The following is a 17,355-nucleotide window of genomic DNA, read 5'->3' as shown; positions in this document are numbered from 1 at the left end:
AGACATTTAAGTTAATTATTTTCACAAGGAACAGCAGAACTATTCTAAGGTTAGTTCTTCAATATTAAGAATTCTCTAAGGTTCTGTCCTAAGCCCTCTTCTCTTTTTAAAATAGACTTTTTTAAAAGTAGTTTTGTGTTCACAGTGAAACTGAGCAGAAGGAAGAGATTTCGCATATGTTCCCCGTCCCAAAACATGCTGTCTCCCACACTATCGACATCCCCAACAAGAGTGCACATTTGTTACAACTGATGAACACACATTGGTACATCATTATTACCCAGAGTCCATAATTTACATTGGAGTTCATTCCTGGTGTTGGACATTCTGTGGGTTTGGACAAATAGATAATGATATGTAATCACCATTATAGTTTCATTGCCCTAAAAAATCCTCTGTGCTCTGCCTATTCATCCCTCCCTCCCCTCCAATCCACTGTCTTCTTAGTTTTGCCTTTTCCAAAATATCAGATAGTTGAAATTATACAGTATGCAGTCTTTTCAGATTGGCTTCTTTCTCTTAGTAAGATGAATTTCAGGCTCCTCCATGACTTTTCATGATGTGACAGCTCATTTCTTTATAGCACTGAATAATATCCCATTGTCTAGAAGTATGAGTTTATTTATCCATTCACCTAAATAAAGAACACCTTGGCTGCTTCCAAATTCTGGCAATTTTGAAGTTGCTATAAACAATCATGTGCAGGTTTCTGGGTGGACATGTTTTCAACTGCTTTGGGTAAATATCAAGAAAGATAATTGCCAGATCTCATGGTAAGAGTGTGCTTAGTTTTGTAAGAAACTGCTCACCTGTCTTCCAAAGTGGCTGTACCATTTTCCATGTCCACCAGCAATGAATGAGAATTCCACATCTTCACCAGCAAATGGTGGTGTTGGTGTTCTGGATCTGGGCCATTCTAACAGGTGTGTGGTGGTATCTCATGGTTTTAAATGTGCATTTCCTTGATGACATATGATGTAGAGCATCTTTTCATATGCTTATGTGTAATCTTCTTTGGTGAGGTGTCAAGATATTTGGCCAATTTTAAAATCAGGTTGTGTTCTTACTGTTGAGTTTCAGGATTTCTTTGTACATTTTTGGTAACAGTCCTTTATCTGGCATGTCTTTTGCAAGTATTTTCTCCCAGTCTGTGGCTTCTCTTTTCATTCTCTTTATAGTGTTTTTCACAAAGCAAAATTTTTAATTTTAATGAAGTAAAGATTATCAATTATTTCTTCCACGGTTCATGTCTTTGGTGTTGCAACTAAGAAGTCATTGCCAAACAGAAGGTCATCTACATTTTCTCCCTTGTTATCCTCTAAGTTTTACAGTTTTGCTTTTTACAGTTAGGTCTAAAATTGATTTGTTTGTTTTTGAGATGGAGTTACGCTGTCACCCAGGCTGGAGTGCAATGGTGCTATCTCAGCTCACTACAACCCCTGCCTCCCAAGTTCAAGCAATTCTCCTGCCTGAGCTTCCTGAGTGGCTGGGATTACAGGTGCCCGCCACCATGCCTGGCTAATTTTTGTAGTTTTAGTAGAGATGGGGTTTCACCATCCTGGCCAGACTGGTCTCGAACTCCTGACCTCTGGTGATCCACACGCCTCAGACTCCCAAAGTGCTGGGATTACAGGCGTGAGCCACCGTGCCCGGCCTATAATTGATTTTGAGTTTAGTTTTTGTGAAGGGTGTAAGGTCTGTGTTTAGATTTTTTTTTTTCTTGCATGTGGATGTCCAGTTGTTCCAGCACCATTTGTTGAAAAGACTAACTTTTCTTCATTACTTTTCTTCATTGTATTGCCTTTGCAACTTTGTCAAAGATCATTTAACATTATTTATGTGGGTCTATATCTGGGCTCTCTATTCAGTTCCATCCATCCATTTGTCTATTCTTTTGCTAATATCACACTTTCTTGATCACTGTAGCTTTATAGTATGTCTTGAAGAAAAGTAGTGTCAATCCTGTGACTTTGTTGTTCTCAATCAAAATTGAGTTGGCTATTCTGGGTCTTTTTGCCTCTCCATATAAACTTTAAAATGTTTGTTAATACCCACAAAACAACTTCCTGGGATTTGGATTGGGACTGCATTGAATCTATACATGAAGTTCAAAGAACCGACATCTTGAAAAAAAGAGTCTTCCTATCCACAAACATAAAGTATCTCTCCATTTAGTTCTTTGATTTAATTAAAGTTTTACAATTTTTCTCATATAAATCTTGTGCATGTTTTGTTAGATTATTACCCAAGTATTTCACTTTTCGGGGTGCTAATGCAAATGGTATTTTTTTTAATTTCAAATACCATTTGCTCATTGATGATATACAGGAAAAGTAATTGAATTTTGTGTATTATTACTTATTATTTGCAGAAGTGTTTTGGTCAATTTTTGGATATTCTACATAGACAATCATGTCATCTGTGAACAAAGATAGTTTTATTTCTTTCTTCCCAATCAGTATGCTCTTTATTTCCTTTTCTTGTCTTACTGCACTAACTAGGACTTCCAGTACAATGTTGAAAAGCAGTAGTGAGAGCATGCCTTGCTCCTCATCTTAGTGAGATAGCTTTTAAGTTTTTCATCAAGTGTGATGTTAGCTATAGGTGTTTTTGTAGATATTCTTTATCAAGTTGAGGATGTTCCCCTCTATTCCTAGTTTGCTGATATCACAAGTGGGTGTTAGATTTTGTCAAATGCTTTTTCTGCATCTACTGTTATGATCATGATTTTTCTTCTTTAGCCTGCTGATGTGATGGACTACCTTAATTGACTTTTGAATGAATGCTAAACCAGCCTTGAATACCTGGGATAAATCCTACTTGGTATATAATTCTAACATCACTGCCATATCTGACTCTGGTTTTGATACTTGCTCTTTCTCGTCAAACTGTATTTTCTTGCCTTTAATATGTCTTGTAACTTTTTTATGATAGCTGGACATGATGCACAAGTTAAGCAGAACTGCTGCAAACAGGCCTTTAGTAATGTGGTGATAAAATATAGAGGGAGAGGAAGGGTTCTATAGTCCTAAGAAGGGGTCTCAATCTTTTAGTGAACCTGTACCACTGAACTGTGAACTTCACACATGCTTCTCAGGCCCCCCGGTCCCCCTTGCATAGGACAAGATGGCTAGAGTGGACTGGAGTTGGGTATTTCCCTTCTTCCATGTGGAAGGCCAGGGCTAGAGTTGGTTATTTCCCTTCCCTCAGGTCAGTCAGGCTCTGGTTAAATAGCTTCTCCTGAGGGTAGGGCCTTGTCAAGAACAGAGTGCCCTGACTAATGTATTTCAAAATGGTTCCCTTCTAGCCCCCCTGCCAGAAGCACCTGGGGATTTTTCTCCAATATTCACTGTGGGATCTTGGTCAAGGCCCTGGAGGTAAAACTCACAAAAAAAGTGTGGATGGGCTGGGCACAGTGGCTCACGCCTGTAATCCCAGCACTTTGGAAGGCCGAGGCAGGTGGATCACCTGAGGTTAGAGTTCAAGACCAGCCTGATCAACAAGGTGAAACTCCATCTCTACTAAAAATACAAAAATTAGCTAGGCGTGGTGGCGTGGGACTCTAGTCCCAGCTACTCAGGAGGCTGAGACAGGAGAATTGCTTGAACCCAGGAGGCGGAGGTTGCAGAGAGCCAAGATCATGCCACTTCACTCTAGCCTTGGCAACAGAGCGGGACTCCGTATCACAAAAAAAAAAAAAAAAAAAAAAAAATGTGGATGGGTAATCCCATGACGTGATCCCCTGGAGTTTTTAATCTCTTAAAAAGAGATTTAAAAGGCTGTAGCAATTTGTCAGTTATACTTCAAATTTCCCTAGCTCAGCACTGGCTTCTCCAGGGGTTTTGAGTTCACGGGTTTCTCTGCTCCAGCTAGCTATGATTCTCTCCAATCTGGGGGGCAGTGGTTTGCCATATGACCTCACTCTCTGGTGAATCTAAACGCTGTTTAGTTTTTTTAGTGCATTCAGCTTTTTGCTTGTTACTAGGATGGAGTGATGACGGCCAGGTTCTTATGTGCCAGACCAGAAACTGGAAATCACCCTTTTCTCTTCTTACTCCATACTTTCTCCCTGTGCTTTATTATCTAATCACACATGGCTCCCATATCTCTACTAATCTATCCTATACCACCTTTTCTCCAACTTTTGAACCTCGAATCTAAGTGCTTAACAGACACTTCCTCCTGAGTAATTTATAGGCACCTCTCATTCAAAATGTTCTAAACTAAGAATCATCTGCTTTGACCCCCTGACATTTCTTCCTTGTTATTTCCCATCACAGTAAGAGGTTACTACCATTCATTTCCTTAGTGTCCCAAACCTACCAACTTTACAGAAGAGGTGGCCATCCTCCTCCTTTGTGGTATCTCTGTAACTTGAAAATGCCTCTATTATCACATGTATGTTTTGTCTATATGCCTGTCTTCCTCTAGACTGAGCTACTCAAGTACATTTTTTATATCCCTTGCATTTTGCATAATGCCTGGAATATGGTAGGTGCTCAATAAATTCACAGTACATGAATTCTGATCTTTTAGTCATACACACTAGTGAGCTATTCTTATGGTGTAGTAGACACAGGCTTTCAATGGTCCCACAACATGTCACTTTGACCAGTCTGACTATAAGTTATTTTTGAATGAATCTGGCTATTATGTGAGTAGCAACAGCCTTGCCTTAAAGTCCTAACATCTCAGTCTCAGTGATAACATCTGAAAGAATTATTTAACTAGTGTGTTAATTTTAACTGATCTTTGCAACTATTTGTAAAATGAAAACTCACAGTAAAAATTAACTTCAATAATTACTATACATTGTGACCTCAAAAGACGGCTTATCTATATGAAATTAAGTTACTTCTTAAATATTACACCTGGAATGTAATTCATCATTTCTTCAAAAGTCTGTTTTGCTCCTTTTTGCTTATCTTGGAGAGAACGAGGTTCAGTGTTTTCACAGAATATAGCATCTAAAAAAGAGTAAAAAGAAGTATTTCTGGAATTTTCATCTACTTATACAAAAAGGATTTCCTCATAGTAGAAGTACTAATAAACCAAAGCAAAACAAGATTTCTTCCCCTTTTAGATTCAATTAAAATTACAGAGTACACAAAATATGAAACAAACACATGAGAAAATACAAACCTCTGAGAAGTGTTATGAGTGAGACCAAACGGTGCTCCTGAAATAGCTGTTCTAGTTTACACTGAAGATAGTAGTCAGTATACATTTCCAGGGTGTTTTTAAAGAGGATTCGAGTTCCCATTAAGAGATGATGAAGCCAGTCAGGAACCTGGAAAACTACCCGTCCTGAGAAAGGATCAAATGGGATACCTCATTGTTCCAGATAAATTGGTATTTTTGAAAATTTGCCAATGTAGAAAACACAGATGACCACGGTCTATCTTTTATTTGTAAACACTAGCAACTTTAATATGATCAAGGACAATTGTATTGAATTATTATGAAAGGTATCTTCAATTAAAAAAACAGTTATGACGGGGCAATACTCAAGAACATTATTTGCATCATAGAAGTAAGATGAATGAAAAACAAGTCTTAAACCACTTAGATCTTACCTACATACATCAGGTAATCATAGACTCCTTCTACAGTCATCACCTCCATAAAATAATTCTGATTTTGCTTTCTCTCTGTATTTTCAGCACGGTTTGCATTATTTTTAAACAGATCATTGAAAAGCTAAAATAAAAGTTGGAATAATAAAAAGATATGTAGTTTATTACATCTGCTGACAATAATCAATAAGGATGAAGTGACACACAGCAAAGGCATTTAAACCTTTTCCAATCAAAACAGAATATTAGATAGGTTAATATATGTTTCTAAAATTCCCCATTTATGCCCCAAATTGCAATAAAAAATACATGTTCCCCAAAAATATTACATAAAAACTAAAATATTCATTTTAGTTACAGTCCGTAATTCATCATCCATAAAAGACCCCTCCTTTGTTTTTATATACCACAAAAGTTAACATAAAAAGATGTACAAATATATTATTGATAGCTAACTTTAAAACTAATGATTTAGGCCAGGCACAGTGGCTCACATCTATAATCTCAGCACTTTGGAAGGCCGAGGCAGGCAGATCACCTGAGGTCATGAGTTTGAGATCGGCCTGGCCAACATAGTGAAACCTCATCTCTACTAAAAATACAAAAAAATTAGCCAGGTGTAGTGGTGCGTGTCTGTAGTCCCAGCTACTTGGGAGGCTGAGGCAGGAGAATAGCTTGAACCTGGGAAGCAGAGGTTACAGTGAGCCAAAATCATGCCACTGCACTCCAGCCTGGGTGATAGAGCAAGACTGTCAAAAAAACAAAAACAAAAACAAAAACAAAACAAAAAAAACCACTAACATGATTTAAAGATTATAAATCACTATGAGTAGAGGTAAAAATCCAGCTTCAGATGAAATTTATCTGGACAATATTCAAAGCCCAGAAAGGTCTAATCAATGTGTGGCAGCGGGGGAACCAAGATATTAAGAATTAATGGTTGCAGTGAGCCAGAAATTGCACCACTGCACTCCAGCCTGGGTGACAGAGTGAGGCTCTGTGAAAAAAAAAAAAAAAAGTGGGGAGGGGAGCAGAAGGGAGGGGAGAGGAGAGGTAAGGAGACTGTGGAGGAAAGTGTATTCACTGAATACACTTAAGATGAATTTTTTTAAAAGCCTCCTAGAAAAGTATCCTGAGAACAAAGACCATATATTCTATTGGCTCTTATGTCAGATATTATTAACGCTGAGGCGTAAACTTAAAACATTTTTCCACAACCCAAAAAATAGGAAAAGGGCTCTCTCTTCTGATAAATTATTCCCTCTACTCTTTTTTCAGTTTAATTTTTTTCATTGAAAAACAGTGATATTATACAGTAAGTCTGGAAAAGAGAGGAGAAAAACAACTCAATTTTGTTTTCCCTCTGTATTTTCAGCACGGTTTGCATTATTTTTAAACAGAAATCTAAAATAAAAGTTGGAATAATAAAAAGATATATAGTTTATTACATCTGTTGACAATAATCACTAAGGTTAAATAAAGTGACACAGAGCAAAGAGGCATTTAAACCTTTAAATTAAAACTCAACCACCTAATAGCATTACTATTAAACTTTTATATATTAACTTGTACTCTCTATGTACATAGCCACAAATCAATGAGGTTCAAAAAATAGCACATCCTACTTTTTCATTTAGCATCGTATCAAATGTCTTTATGTTGCTTTATAGTTTTCATAAGCACAATTTCATCTGTTGCAAAACATTCCTTGAATGGATTTTCCTTAAAATAATCATTCCTACAATGTTAGAATTTCATGTTGTTTCCAATTTTTCACTTACGTAAATGATATTTTAATAAACACCTTTACATGTTATAAGCTCTTCTCTTATTTTTCTCCCTGACAAATTCCTAGCATTCAGGTCAGGAGGTCAAAGAACATAAACACCTGATTTATTCTGTTACATAGTATCGATTTATTTCCCAAAAGATTGGGCCCATTTATTAGTCACCAGGAAAGCAAATATCCAGTTTGACCAAACTCATCAATCATTTTGCAAACATATTCCCTATGTACTAAAATTCACACTCCAATATAATTCTTCTTTCCCTATGTTCAGCCTGGTTAATCCTCTGAAATCATACCCATTAGGTCTTTCGTATTTCATCTTTCACAAAAGTATGCATATATAGTGAAGGCCACCTAAAAAAGAATTTCATAAGAATCTCTCACATCTTTTCAAGCAGTTTTGAATATCAATCTCAATAATCCTGAGGGAGAAGACAAATATTACTAAGACTGATGAACTACACTATGTCTGTTTCTTAGGAGACAGAGCTATTACTGAGGAGGGCTGAAGACTTTCTCTAAGAGACACTTAAGATGCCTGAGCAGAGGAGAGGAAAGAATTAGGGCTCATATCTCAATTTCTCCTCTTTAACATTTTAACATTTTTATTTTATAATGACATTTAATTGAATTTTCATGCCAATAAAGATAAACGTAACGATCAAGGAAAGCAAAATGGGCATTAATATTGACAAACCACAAACAAAATCAACGTAAGCCAAGTTTTCAGCCACTATATTCCTCAGAGCACTAGATAGGTTATCTTCTCCTGCTCTTCCCGATCTGCGTGTGCATTTACTATTCAAGAATCTTAAGTACCAACCAGGGTTTTATAATGCAATGAATCTGTTTTGCTGGAAAACATCTGCAGCTAATAGTAAACCATTATTTAAAATCATAGTAGACCTGGGGGGAATATCAAACAAATTCTAAAAATACGAAACACAGTAACAATTTTTTTTAGGTTTAGATATGTTTATGCAGAAGATCAGACAACATTGAAGAGGCAGAGATGGAAGACAGATCAGAAAAAGTTAACATAGACCACCAAAAAGTAGTGAAAATGAAGACAGAAAATATGGAGGAAGGCTTAAGAGATATGGAAAACAGAATGATAACTAAATGAAAACAGAACAACTAAAACAGAAGGAGATAAGAGAGGGAATAGAGAGAAGGCAATATCTAAAGAACAATAGCTGAGAATTTTTCAAAACTGGTAAACTGAAGTAGACTGTTAAAGTAACAGCCCCCAGTGATCAAGCTTCTCTATAGCCAAACTCTGATACAGTCCCCTCCCACATCAACTCTGGGCTTGGCTACATGAGTTGCTTTGGGACAAATGTTGAGCAAAATGTTCAACGGAGTCCTGGAAAGTTGTGTGTTGGCGTGAGCCCTCTTAGAATGCTGGTACCATGAGAGCCCAGAATTGCTTGCTGAAGACACATTGCCCAGCCAACAGGAAACATACACAGTCAGACATGTGAATGAGGCCACCTTTGGCCATCCAATTCAAGAAGCTCTAAGACTGCAGCCCAAGTGAGACCAGAAGTACAATGCAGCTAAGCTAAGTCCAAACTGCTGACCCACAGAATCATGAGCAAATAAGAGAGTCGTTTTAAACCATTCACTTTTGGAGTGGTTTGTTTAAAACAATGTTTAAGTGATTTGTACCTAAAAGTAGTGTGTTGCCATAACATAAACCTAAAATACATGGTATTAGCTTTGGAAGCTAGGAGTAGGTGGAGGCTGGATAAATGGCAGGAGTCTGTAGTAAAACTTGGAAAAAATGACAAGCTGTTAGTCGAATCAGAAAGCAATGAGGTCGCTGTTCTTGGAAATGGAAACTTACATCACATGGAATGTATTCTTTGACCACAATGTAATTAAACTAGGATCAATAACAACAATAAAGGAACAATCTGAAAATTCAAGAATGTTTGTAAACTAAAAAAAAAAAAAAAATTATAAATAACCCAGAGGTCAAAGAAGGGATCATAATAAAACATTCTGAACTGAATAACAAAAATACCATACATTAAAATTTACAAGTCAGTGTTCAAACAGATTTAAAGAAAAATGTACACATTTTAGTGCTTACATTAGAAAAGAAAGGCTAAGTTAAGCATTAGTTTCACCACAAGAAGTTAAAACTGTAATACAAACAAAAGCCCAAAGAAATACAAAGAATGTTTCAAAATAACAGAAATAAAGGTAATTTTAAAAGTCTGACAGAAAAGCTCAATAAAGCCAAAAGATAAAATGTCGAGAAGAAAGAGACATAGCTACAGATGTCAGAAACAATGACAAGACAAAATTATTGACAACTTCACACCAATAACCTTACAAACTTAAAGTACAAAATTTGTCAAAAACTATAACCTATTGAAACTGACTCATGAAATAATAAACCTGAAGAATTTTATAATTGTTAAAGAAATTAAATTGGTTATAAAAAATTTTCCTACAAACAAAACTGCAGGCCTAGATGACTTTACCAACTCTTATCAAATATTTATAAAAAGTCTACCAAAAATAAAAAACACTAATAAAACTTTGATACCAAAACCTAACAAGGAGAGAATGAGAAAGAAAAATTATAGGCTATTTCTACCCATAAACATGAATGTAAATTTCCTGAATTTTTTTTTTTTTTTTTTTTTTTTTGAGACAGTCTTGCTCTGTCGCCCAGACTGGAGTGCAGTGGTGCGATCTCGGCCCACTGTAACCTCCACCTCCTGGGTTCAAGCGACTCTCCTGCCTCAGCCTCCCGAGTAGCTAGGATTACAGGCACCCACCACCACATCTGGCTAATTTTTGTATTTTCAGTAGAGGCAGGGTTTCACCATGGTGGCCAGGCTGGTCTCGAACTCCTGACCTCAAGTGATCCATCCACCTCAGCTCCCAAAGTGCTAGGATTACAGGTGTGAGCCACAGCACCCGGTAGCTTCCTTAATCTTATAAAGGTTATCTATTAATACAAAAAGAGCTACACTATACTATTCAATGGTGAAATAATTAAACAATTTCCTTTGTATAGAGCAGTCCTAGTCAGGAATCAAACAAAACTGCAATCATTTGTGACAATTGTGTAAATATAAAAGAATTACCAGATATTACTAAAACTAATGTTAAGTCTAGCAAGATTACGAAATAAAAATATTTCCATCTATATATACAAGAAAGTTATAAAAATGAAAATATTAATAATATTAAAGATACTATTCAAAGTATCAACAAAAATAAGGATGGAGGTCCTCTGAGCTCCCATAGCTCCCCATGCTGGCACTACACCTTGGCATGAAACAGCTTCTTGAGGACAAGGAATGTATCTTTATATTCCCAGTGCCTAGCACTCAATAGTAGGCATGTAATAAAATGTTTGTTTAATGAATGGATAAAATACTTTATAAGCCATGAAAATTAGGTAATGCCATCCAATAAACATAAACACAGTATAGCAATTAATTTATTATTATTGAAAGTTGGTGACATATAACCTAAGAAAACCACTTTTAAAAATCCCCAAACACAGAAGTAGCATAAGTTTGCAAATACAGTATCCAAAGAAACATTTACCATATTAAAGCAAAGAACCAAGTAAGTATACACAATACCCTCTGTTTACTGTGCAACTGATTTCCACATAAAGGAAATGTATAGCTCAATCTATTTCATTAACAAAGTATTCATTCTCCTGATAATGAAAAAGTCATCTCTAGTAGGGCAATTTAAAACTTAATGGTTCTTTAATGCAATGTGCAGTACCTTCTTGTTGTTTTCTGAAGTAGGGCTGAGAATGGTCAGTTCTGGTCTACTTGGTTTAGGCTTTGGAGATTCACATGAATTAATAAAATTCATGATAAAAGGTTCCAAATGCTGACCTTTCTGTGGTGACAGATTATTGTAAGAAAATAAAAAATAATTTTTAGTATATAATCCATCAAAATTTATCAATATTTAAATATGTTTATGATTATGTTATAGAACACACATAAATCAGTTATTCACCTCTTTCATTAGTTTTCCAGGAACAGATTTTATAATTTTCCCTGCAATTAAAAGTAAAACATTATTTTAGGAAGGCATAAAACTCTTCATAATTGCTCATATGAATACTTTACCAGGTAATTTTAAATACGAAATAGCCAAATTAAAACTATAAAAAGTATTTATGATTGACCATTTCACACTCTATGGAAATTTCAATAAATACAGTATTCTGAAATATTTATAGATACAATATTTGGGATTTACTCTAAAATGATCCAGTGAGGTAGGTGGTGGGAGAAGGGATGGAATAAGCCAAGGGTTGATAATAAAATTGAGTGAGAAGTTTATTACATAATTTTGTCTACTTTTGTGAAAATTTCCATAAGAAATATTTTCAAAGGATTTTCAGTAACAGTGAATATATAATGGTATCTAAAGATATGCAAAGGCCAGTCAAAAAAAGTTTTAAGAATTGCCTCAATATTTAAAACTATTTCAGTAATTTATATTCTGAATTTTAGATTAAGAATTTCTATTCTAAATCCTATATTTGCCAAAATTACTTCTTGATCTCCAGGTTCCCTTACTGTAAAACATCAAATATCTTGAGATTTTCTCCAGCATTTAGAAATGACTGTTAAAAATCAATCAAAACTGATAAATACAACTTAAACTGCTTTCCAAATAAATTGGAAAAAAGTAGATTTATGGCAACAGAAAGGGACATTAATAATAAAGAATAAAAATACTGTTTTGTGACAGGCAAACCACCCAACCTTCCCACTTGGCTATTTCTAGTATTTCTGGTTCTCATAACACCTCCTCCTTAGAATGTTCCCAAGTTCCTTAAATTATATGATTTCATCCTATGCTTTTTTGTCTTCTATGTGTTCTTACTGAGCCAAATTATTTGCTCAATCTGATTTCAAATAAAATTCAAATCTTTAATCCCTGCCTGTCTCCTGGACTCTCCTACTTTATAAAACTTCAACTGGATTCTACAAACTCAGTAAGTTCAAAGCTAATGTTAATGTAGCCCCTATTCCAACAAGTAACAGCATTCATCCAGTTATTTAAATAGAAACTTGGATCATCCTTGATCATTTCTTCTTCAATCAAACCTAGTCAGTAATCAGGAATATCCAAATCTCCTAGACACCATATATAACCAAATATTTTGTCCTCACTTTTTTCCCCTAATAAAAAGATACACACACACTAAATATTTTGACTTAAATAAATGTATTGATTTGGGTGGGGGGGGGTGGGTATAGACAGAAGCCAAATGTCCCCCTGCACTATTTAATTCACTGATTTAGTTCCACATACATTACTTCAGATTACATCATATAAAATATATTTAGAGGCTAGGCAAAGTGGCTCCATGCCTGTAAGCCCAGCAATTGGGGAACCCAAGGTGGGAGGATCAATTGAGGAGAGGAGTTCAAGATCAGCTTGGGCAACATAGCGAGATCCCACCTCTACAGATATTTAAAAATTAGCCTGGTGTGCTGGTGTGTACCTGTAGTCTTAGCTACTTTGGGAGCCTGAGGCAGGAAGGATCACTTGAGCCCAGGATTTGAGGTTGCAGTGAACTATGATTGTGCCACTGCACTCCAGCCTGGGCAACAGTGTGCGACTCTGTCTCAAAAAAACATAATGAACAAAAAATAAAATATATTTAGAAATATTGTTTTTATACTGTAGCAGTAATAGTAGCAGTAGTATTAGAGACGTAGTCTCACTCTGTCACCCAGGCTGGAGTGCAAGTGGCATGATCTCGGCTCCCTCCACTTGCCAGTTTCAAGCAGTTTTCCTGCCTAGACCACCCAAGTAGCTGGGATTATAGGTGCACGCCACCAAGCCCAGCCAATTTTTGTATTTTTAGTAGAGACAAGGCTTCACCATGTTGGCCAGGCTGGTCTTGAACTCCTGACCTCAAGTGATCCACCCACCTCGGCCTCCTAAAGTGCTGGGATTACAGGTGTGAGCTACTGCACCTAGCCAATGCTATATTATTTTTTAACTTTTTTTGTTTTTGTTTTTTGTTTTGCTCTGTTGCCCAGGCTGGAGTGCAGTGGTGCGATCTCGGCTCACTGCAACCTCCACCTCCTGGGTTCAAACAATTCTCCTGCCTCAGTCTCCTAAGTAGCTGGGACTACAGGCGCCCGCCACCATGCCCAGCTAATTTTTGCCTTTTTAGTACAGACAGGGTTTCACCATATTGGTCAGGCTGGTCTAAAACTCCTGACCTCAGGTGATTCACCCCTCTCAGCCTCCCAAAGTGCTGGGACTACAGGTGTGAGCCACCACGCCCAACCATTTTTTTAACAGTTTTATTCAGATTTGTCCAGCTTATATTAGTTTGGTCTGTTTTGATGTTTATGTAAAAAGAATCAGGCTCTACGTATTCTTTCATGTTTTGGTTCTTTCATTCAACATTTTTAAAAGTTCATCTACATTGTTGCTAGTAGCCTCATGATATGGGTATTCAATGTTATGACTTTACCACAGTTTACCTGTCCATTCAATTGCTGATGAGCATTTGTGCTGTTTCTAGTTTGGGCTATACAAACAATTCTACTACGAACGTTCTTAAACATGGATAGATTCTCCAAAGTATATATCTGGGAAAGGAACCGCTGGGTCCTTCAGTTTTTATACCAAACAATTTTTCCAAGTAGTTTTTCAATTTATAGTCCTACTAACAGTGTATAAGAGTTCCTGTTGCTTTACATCTGCACCAATACTTAGCACTTAGTATAATCAGACTTTTAAAAACTTTGGTGAATGTGGTGTTTCCCAAATATGATTCTAATTTGAATTTCCCTATTAATGAAATTAGGCATCTTTCTATATATTTATTGACCATCTGATTTCCTCTTTTGTGAAGTGTTTTTTCTTTTGTTTTTAGAGAAAGGGTCTCACTCTGTCACCCAGGCTGCAGAGCAGTGGTGTGCTCATAGCTCACTGTAACCTCGAACTTTCTGGGCTCAAGTGATCCTCCCGCCTCAGTTTCTGGAACAACCAGGACTACACATGCTTGCCACCATACCCAGCTAATTTTTTGTTGTTTTTTGTAGAGTCAGGGTCTCACTTACGTTGCCCAGGCTGGTGAAATTATTTTTCTTCTGTCCATTTTTCTACTGTATCGTCTTCTAATTGAATTTGCAATATTTGCAAATATTTTCTCCCATTGTACAGGCTAAATAGTCGCAAAACATACAGGTAAAATATCCATAAATATTTCCTCCCATTCTACAGTTGTCTCTTCACTCTGCTGCTTGTTTCCTTTGCTGTGTAGAAGCTTTTTATTAGGTTGGTGCAAAAGTGAGATTTTTGCTGTTTAAAAGAAAAAAAAAAGGCAAAAGCCACAATTACTTTTGCACCAACCTAATAGTTTAATCTAGCCCCATTTGTCTATTTTTGTTTTGCTACCTATGCTTTTGAACTCTTAGCCATAAGATCTTTGCCTAAAGTCGTGAAGCATCCTCCCCTCATTTTCTTCTAGCAGTTTTATAATCTGGGGTCTTACATTTAAGTCTAATCCACTATGAGTTTGATTTTTTAATTATGATTGATAGGCGTCTAGTTTCATTCTTCTGCATATGGATATCCAGTTTTCCCAGCACTATTTACTGAAAAGGGTATCCATTCCCCCATGTCTTGACACCTCTGTCAAATTTAGTTGATTGTAAATATATGAATTTATCTCTGCAATCTTCTAGTATCTTTACGGGTTTCTATATAGGACTCTAGTCTACTTAAATATGGCTACTTCGTAAGAGTTCAAATGTATACCCAATGTCCCAGTAGCATTTCTTGAAAAGTTGATTGCTTCCCCATTATGCAGAGCCATGCTCACAAATCAAGTGTCCACAGATGTACAGATAGGTTTGGGGTTCTCTGTTCTGTTCCAGGGTCTACTGATTAATTTAGTGTTATAAGTCAAGACATATGATAGAGCTCTCCAACCTTGTTCTTCTTCTAAAATGTGTTATCTACTTGGTCCTATGCATGTTTATATAAATTATAGATTCAGTTTCAAGGTATATACACATATACAACTTGTTTGATTTTGATTGGGACTATATTATAGCTAGAAATCAACTTGGGGAAAAATTTACATCTTTACAATATTGTGGTTTCTAAACAATGAATATGATTTCTATTTTCTTGGGTCTTCTTTAACATCTCTCAATAAAAGTTTGCAATTTTCTCTATAATGGTCATGCACACACATACTCTACTAGGTTTATGCCCAGATACGATTCTAAGTACCTTTAGTATCATCCTTCAAACTGCTGCCAGAGTTGGATTTCTGAAACCTAAATCCGATTAGATTTCATTGTTTAAAATCTATCAATATCTCTTTCTCCCTGCCTAGATGATCAAGTACAAATTCCTTACCATGACACATGTGGCCATAACTTATCTTTCTAGTCTCACTCTCTTACATGTACTCTATGTTCAAGATACTCCAAACATTACCAGCTGATTCCCTCTTTCATGCTTCTTGTACATGCCCGTCTCTCCAAGTGGAATGATCTCCTCATCTATCTCCTGCTGATTTATATTACTCTTTCAAGATTAGACAAATTATACCTTCCTAAGAAAGGCTTCCCTGTTTCCCTATGAAGAACCAGCCATTCCTTTCTCTCAGCTGGATCTTCAAAGATGGGTAATATGGAAGAGCATTTAAAGTAGAAGACAAGAGTATAAATAAAGGCACTGGAGCAAAAGAATATAGGGGATTCAATTTTATTAAAGTATGAAAGGAAGTAGTAAGAAATAATACTGGTAAGATATATTGGTATCAAAGCACATAGTGATTTTCAGAGGGTTCCATATTAAACAATAAAGATTTCCTAAGTTAATAAAGAGAGAAAAACCAAAGGATTTTAGATATGGTCAAACATGTACTTTAGGAAGATTAATCTGGCTGTGTTATATACGATAAACTGATAGAGGGCAGGAGGAGGATGGGAATCCAGGAGACTAGATAGGAAACTTAGTACAGTTCAAATAAGAGGCAATGAAAACTGAACTAAGGACAGAGTAAAGGGAATGAAGAGGAAGACATGAGTTAGACACCAAATAGGAAAAACTTACAGAATCTGGGAACTAAAAAGATATGTAAGGCAGGGCATGGTGACTCACACCTGTAATCCCAGCACTTTGGGAGGCTGAGGCAGGTAGATCACTTGAACTCAGAAGTTCAAGACCAGCGTGAGCAAAATGGTGAAACCCCATCTCTACTAAAAATACAAAAATTATCTGGGTATGGTGGTGCGCACCTATAGTTCTCAGGAGACTGAGGTGGGAGGAATGCCTGAGCCCAGGAGGCAGAAGTTGCGTGAGCTGAGATCACACCACCACACTCCAACCTGGGTGACAGACAGAGACTCCATCTCCAAAAAAAAAGATGTGTAGTGAGAGCATGGGAGAGAAAATCCAAGAGGTAACGGTAAAAATTCAAGCATGACTGAAATGACTGTAGCATCATTAACAAAATTACACATTGGTTCTGAAAAGATGATAGGAGATCAGATGGTGACATTCAACTGGGTATCAGAAAGGTATAACTAAAGGTCAGACTACATTTAGGTGGGCAGATCACGAGATCAAGAGATCAAGACCATTCTGGCCAACATGGCGAAACCCCGTCTCTACTAAAAATATAAAAATTAGCTGGGCGTGGTGGTGTGCGCCTGTAGTCCCAGCTACTAGGGAGGCTGAGGCAGGAGAATTGCTTGAACCCAGGAGGCAGAGGTTGCAGTGAGCCACGATGGCGCCGCTGCACTCCAGCCTGGATGACATTTCAAGACTCTGTTTCAAAAAAAAAAAAAGAATGAAAAATAAACATTTACATATAGGTAAAAATTAAAATAATAGGTTCTGTGGAGACTGGCAAGAGGAAAGTTGAGGACAGAGCTTGGAAAACACCTATATTTACGTGTATAGAGATAAGGGAGGATTGTGTAGAACGGAAATGTAGTG

At 36.6% G+C, this 17,355-nt stretch overlaps 1 protein-coding gene across 26 annotated transcripts in view; it reads right to left on the bottom strand.

Moving 5' to 3' along the window:
• SNX14 (sorting nexin 14) overlaps positions 1–17,355 on the bottom strand; it is a 94,318-nt gene that overhangs the window by 3,899 nt on the left and 73,064 nt on the right. For all 26 annotated transcript variants that reach the window (XM_015136867.3, XM_077998385.1, XM_015136868.3 and 23 more), the window contains 5 exon segments: positions 11,374–11,414; positions 11,131–11,250; positions 5,577–5,700; positions 5,143–5,307; positions 4,872–4,967 (listed from right to left, as the gene is read on the bottom strand). In XM_015136867.3, the coding sequence (XP_014992353.2) occupies positions 4,872–4,967; positions 5,143–5,307; positions 5,577–5,700; positions 11,131–11,250; positions 11,374–11,414 (546 nt within the window).

This window comes from Macaca mulatta, chromosome 4 (genome assembly GCF_049350105.2).
Source record: "Macaca mulatta isolate MMU2019108-1 chromosome 4, T2T-MMU8v2.0, whole genome shotgun sequence".
Taxonomy (NCBI): domain Eukaryota; kingdom Metazoa; phylum Chordata; class Mammalia; order Primates; family Cercopithecidae; genus Macaca; species Macaca mulatta.
This window is presented reverse-complemented; position numbering and strand designations above follow the sequence as displayed.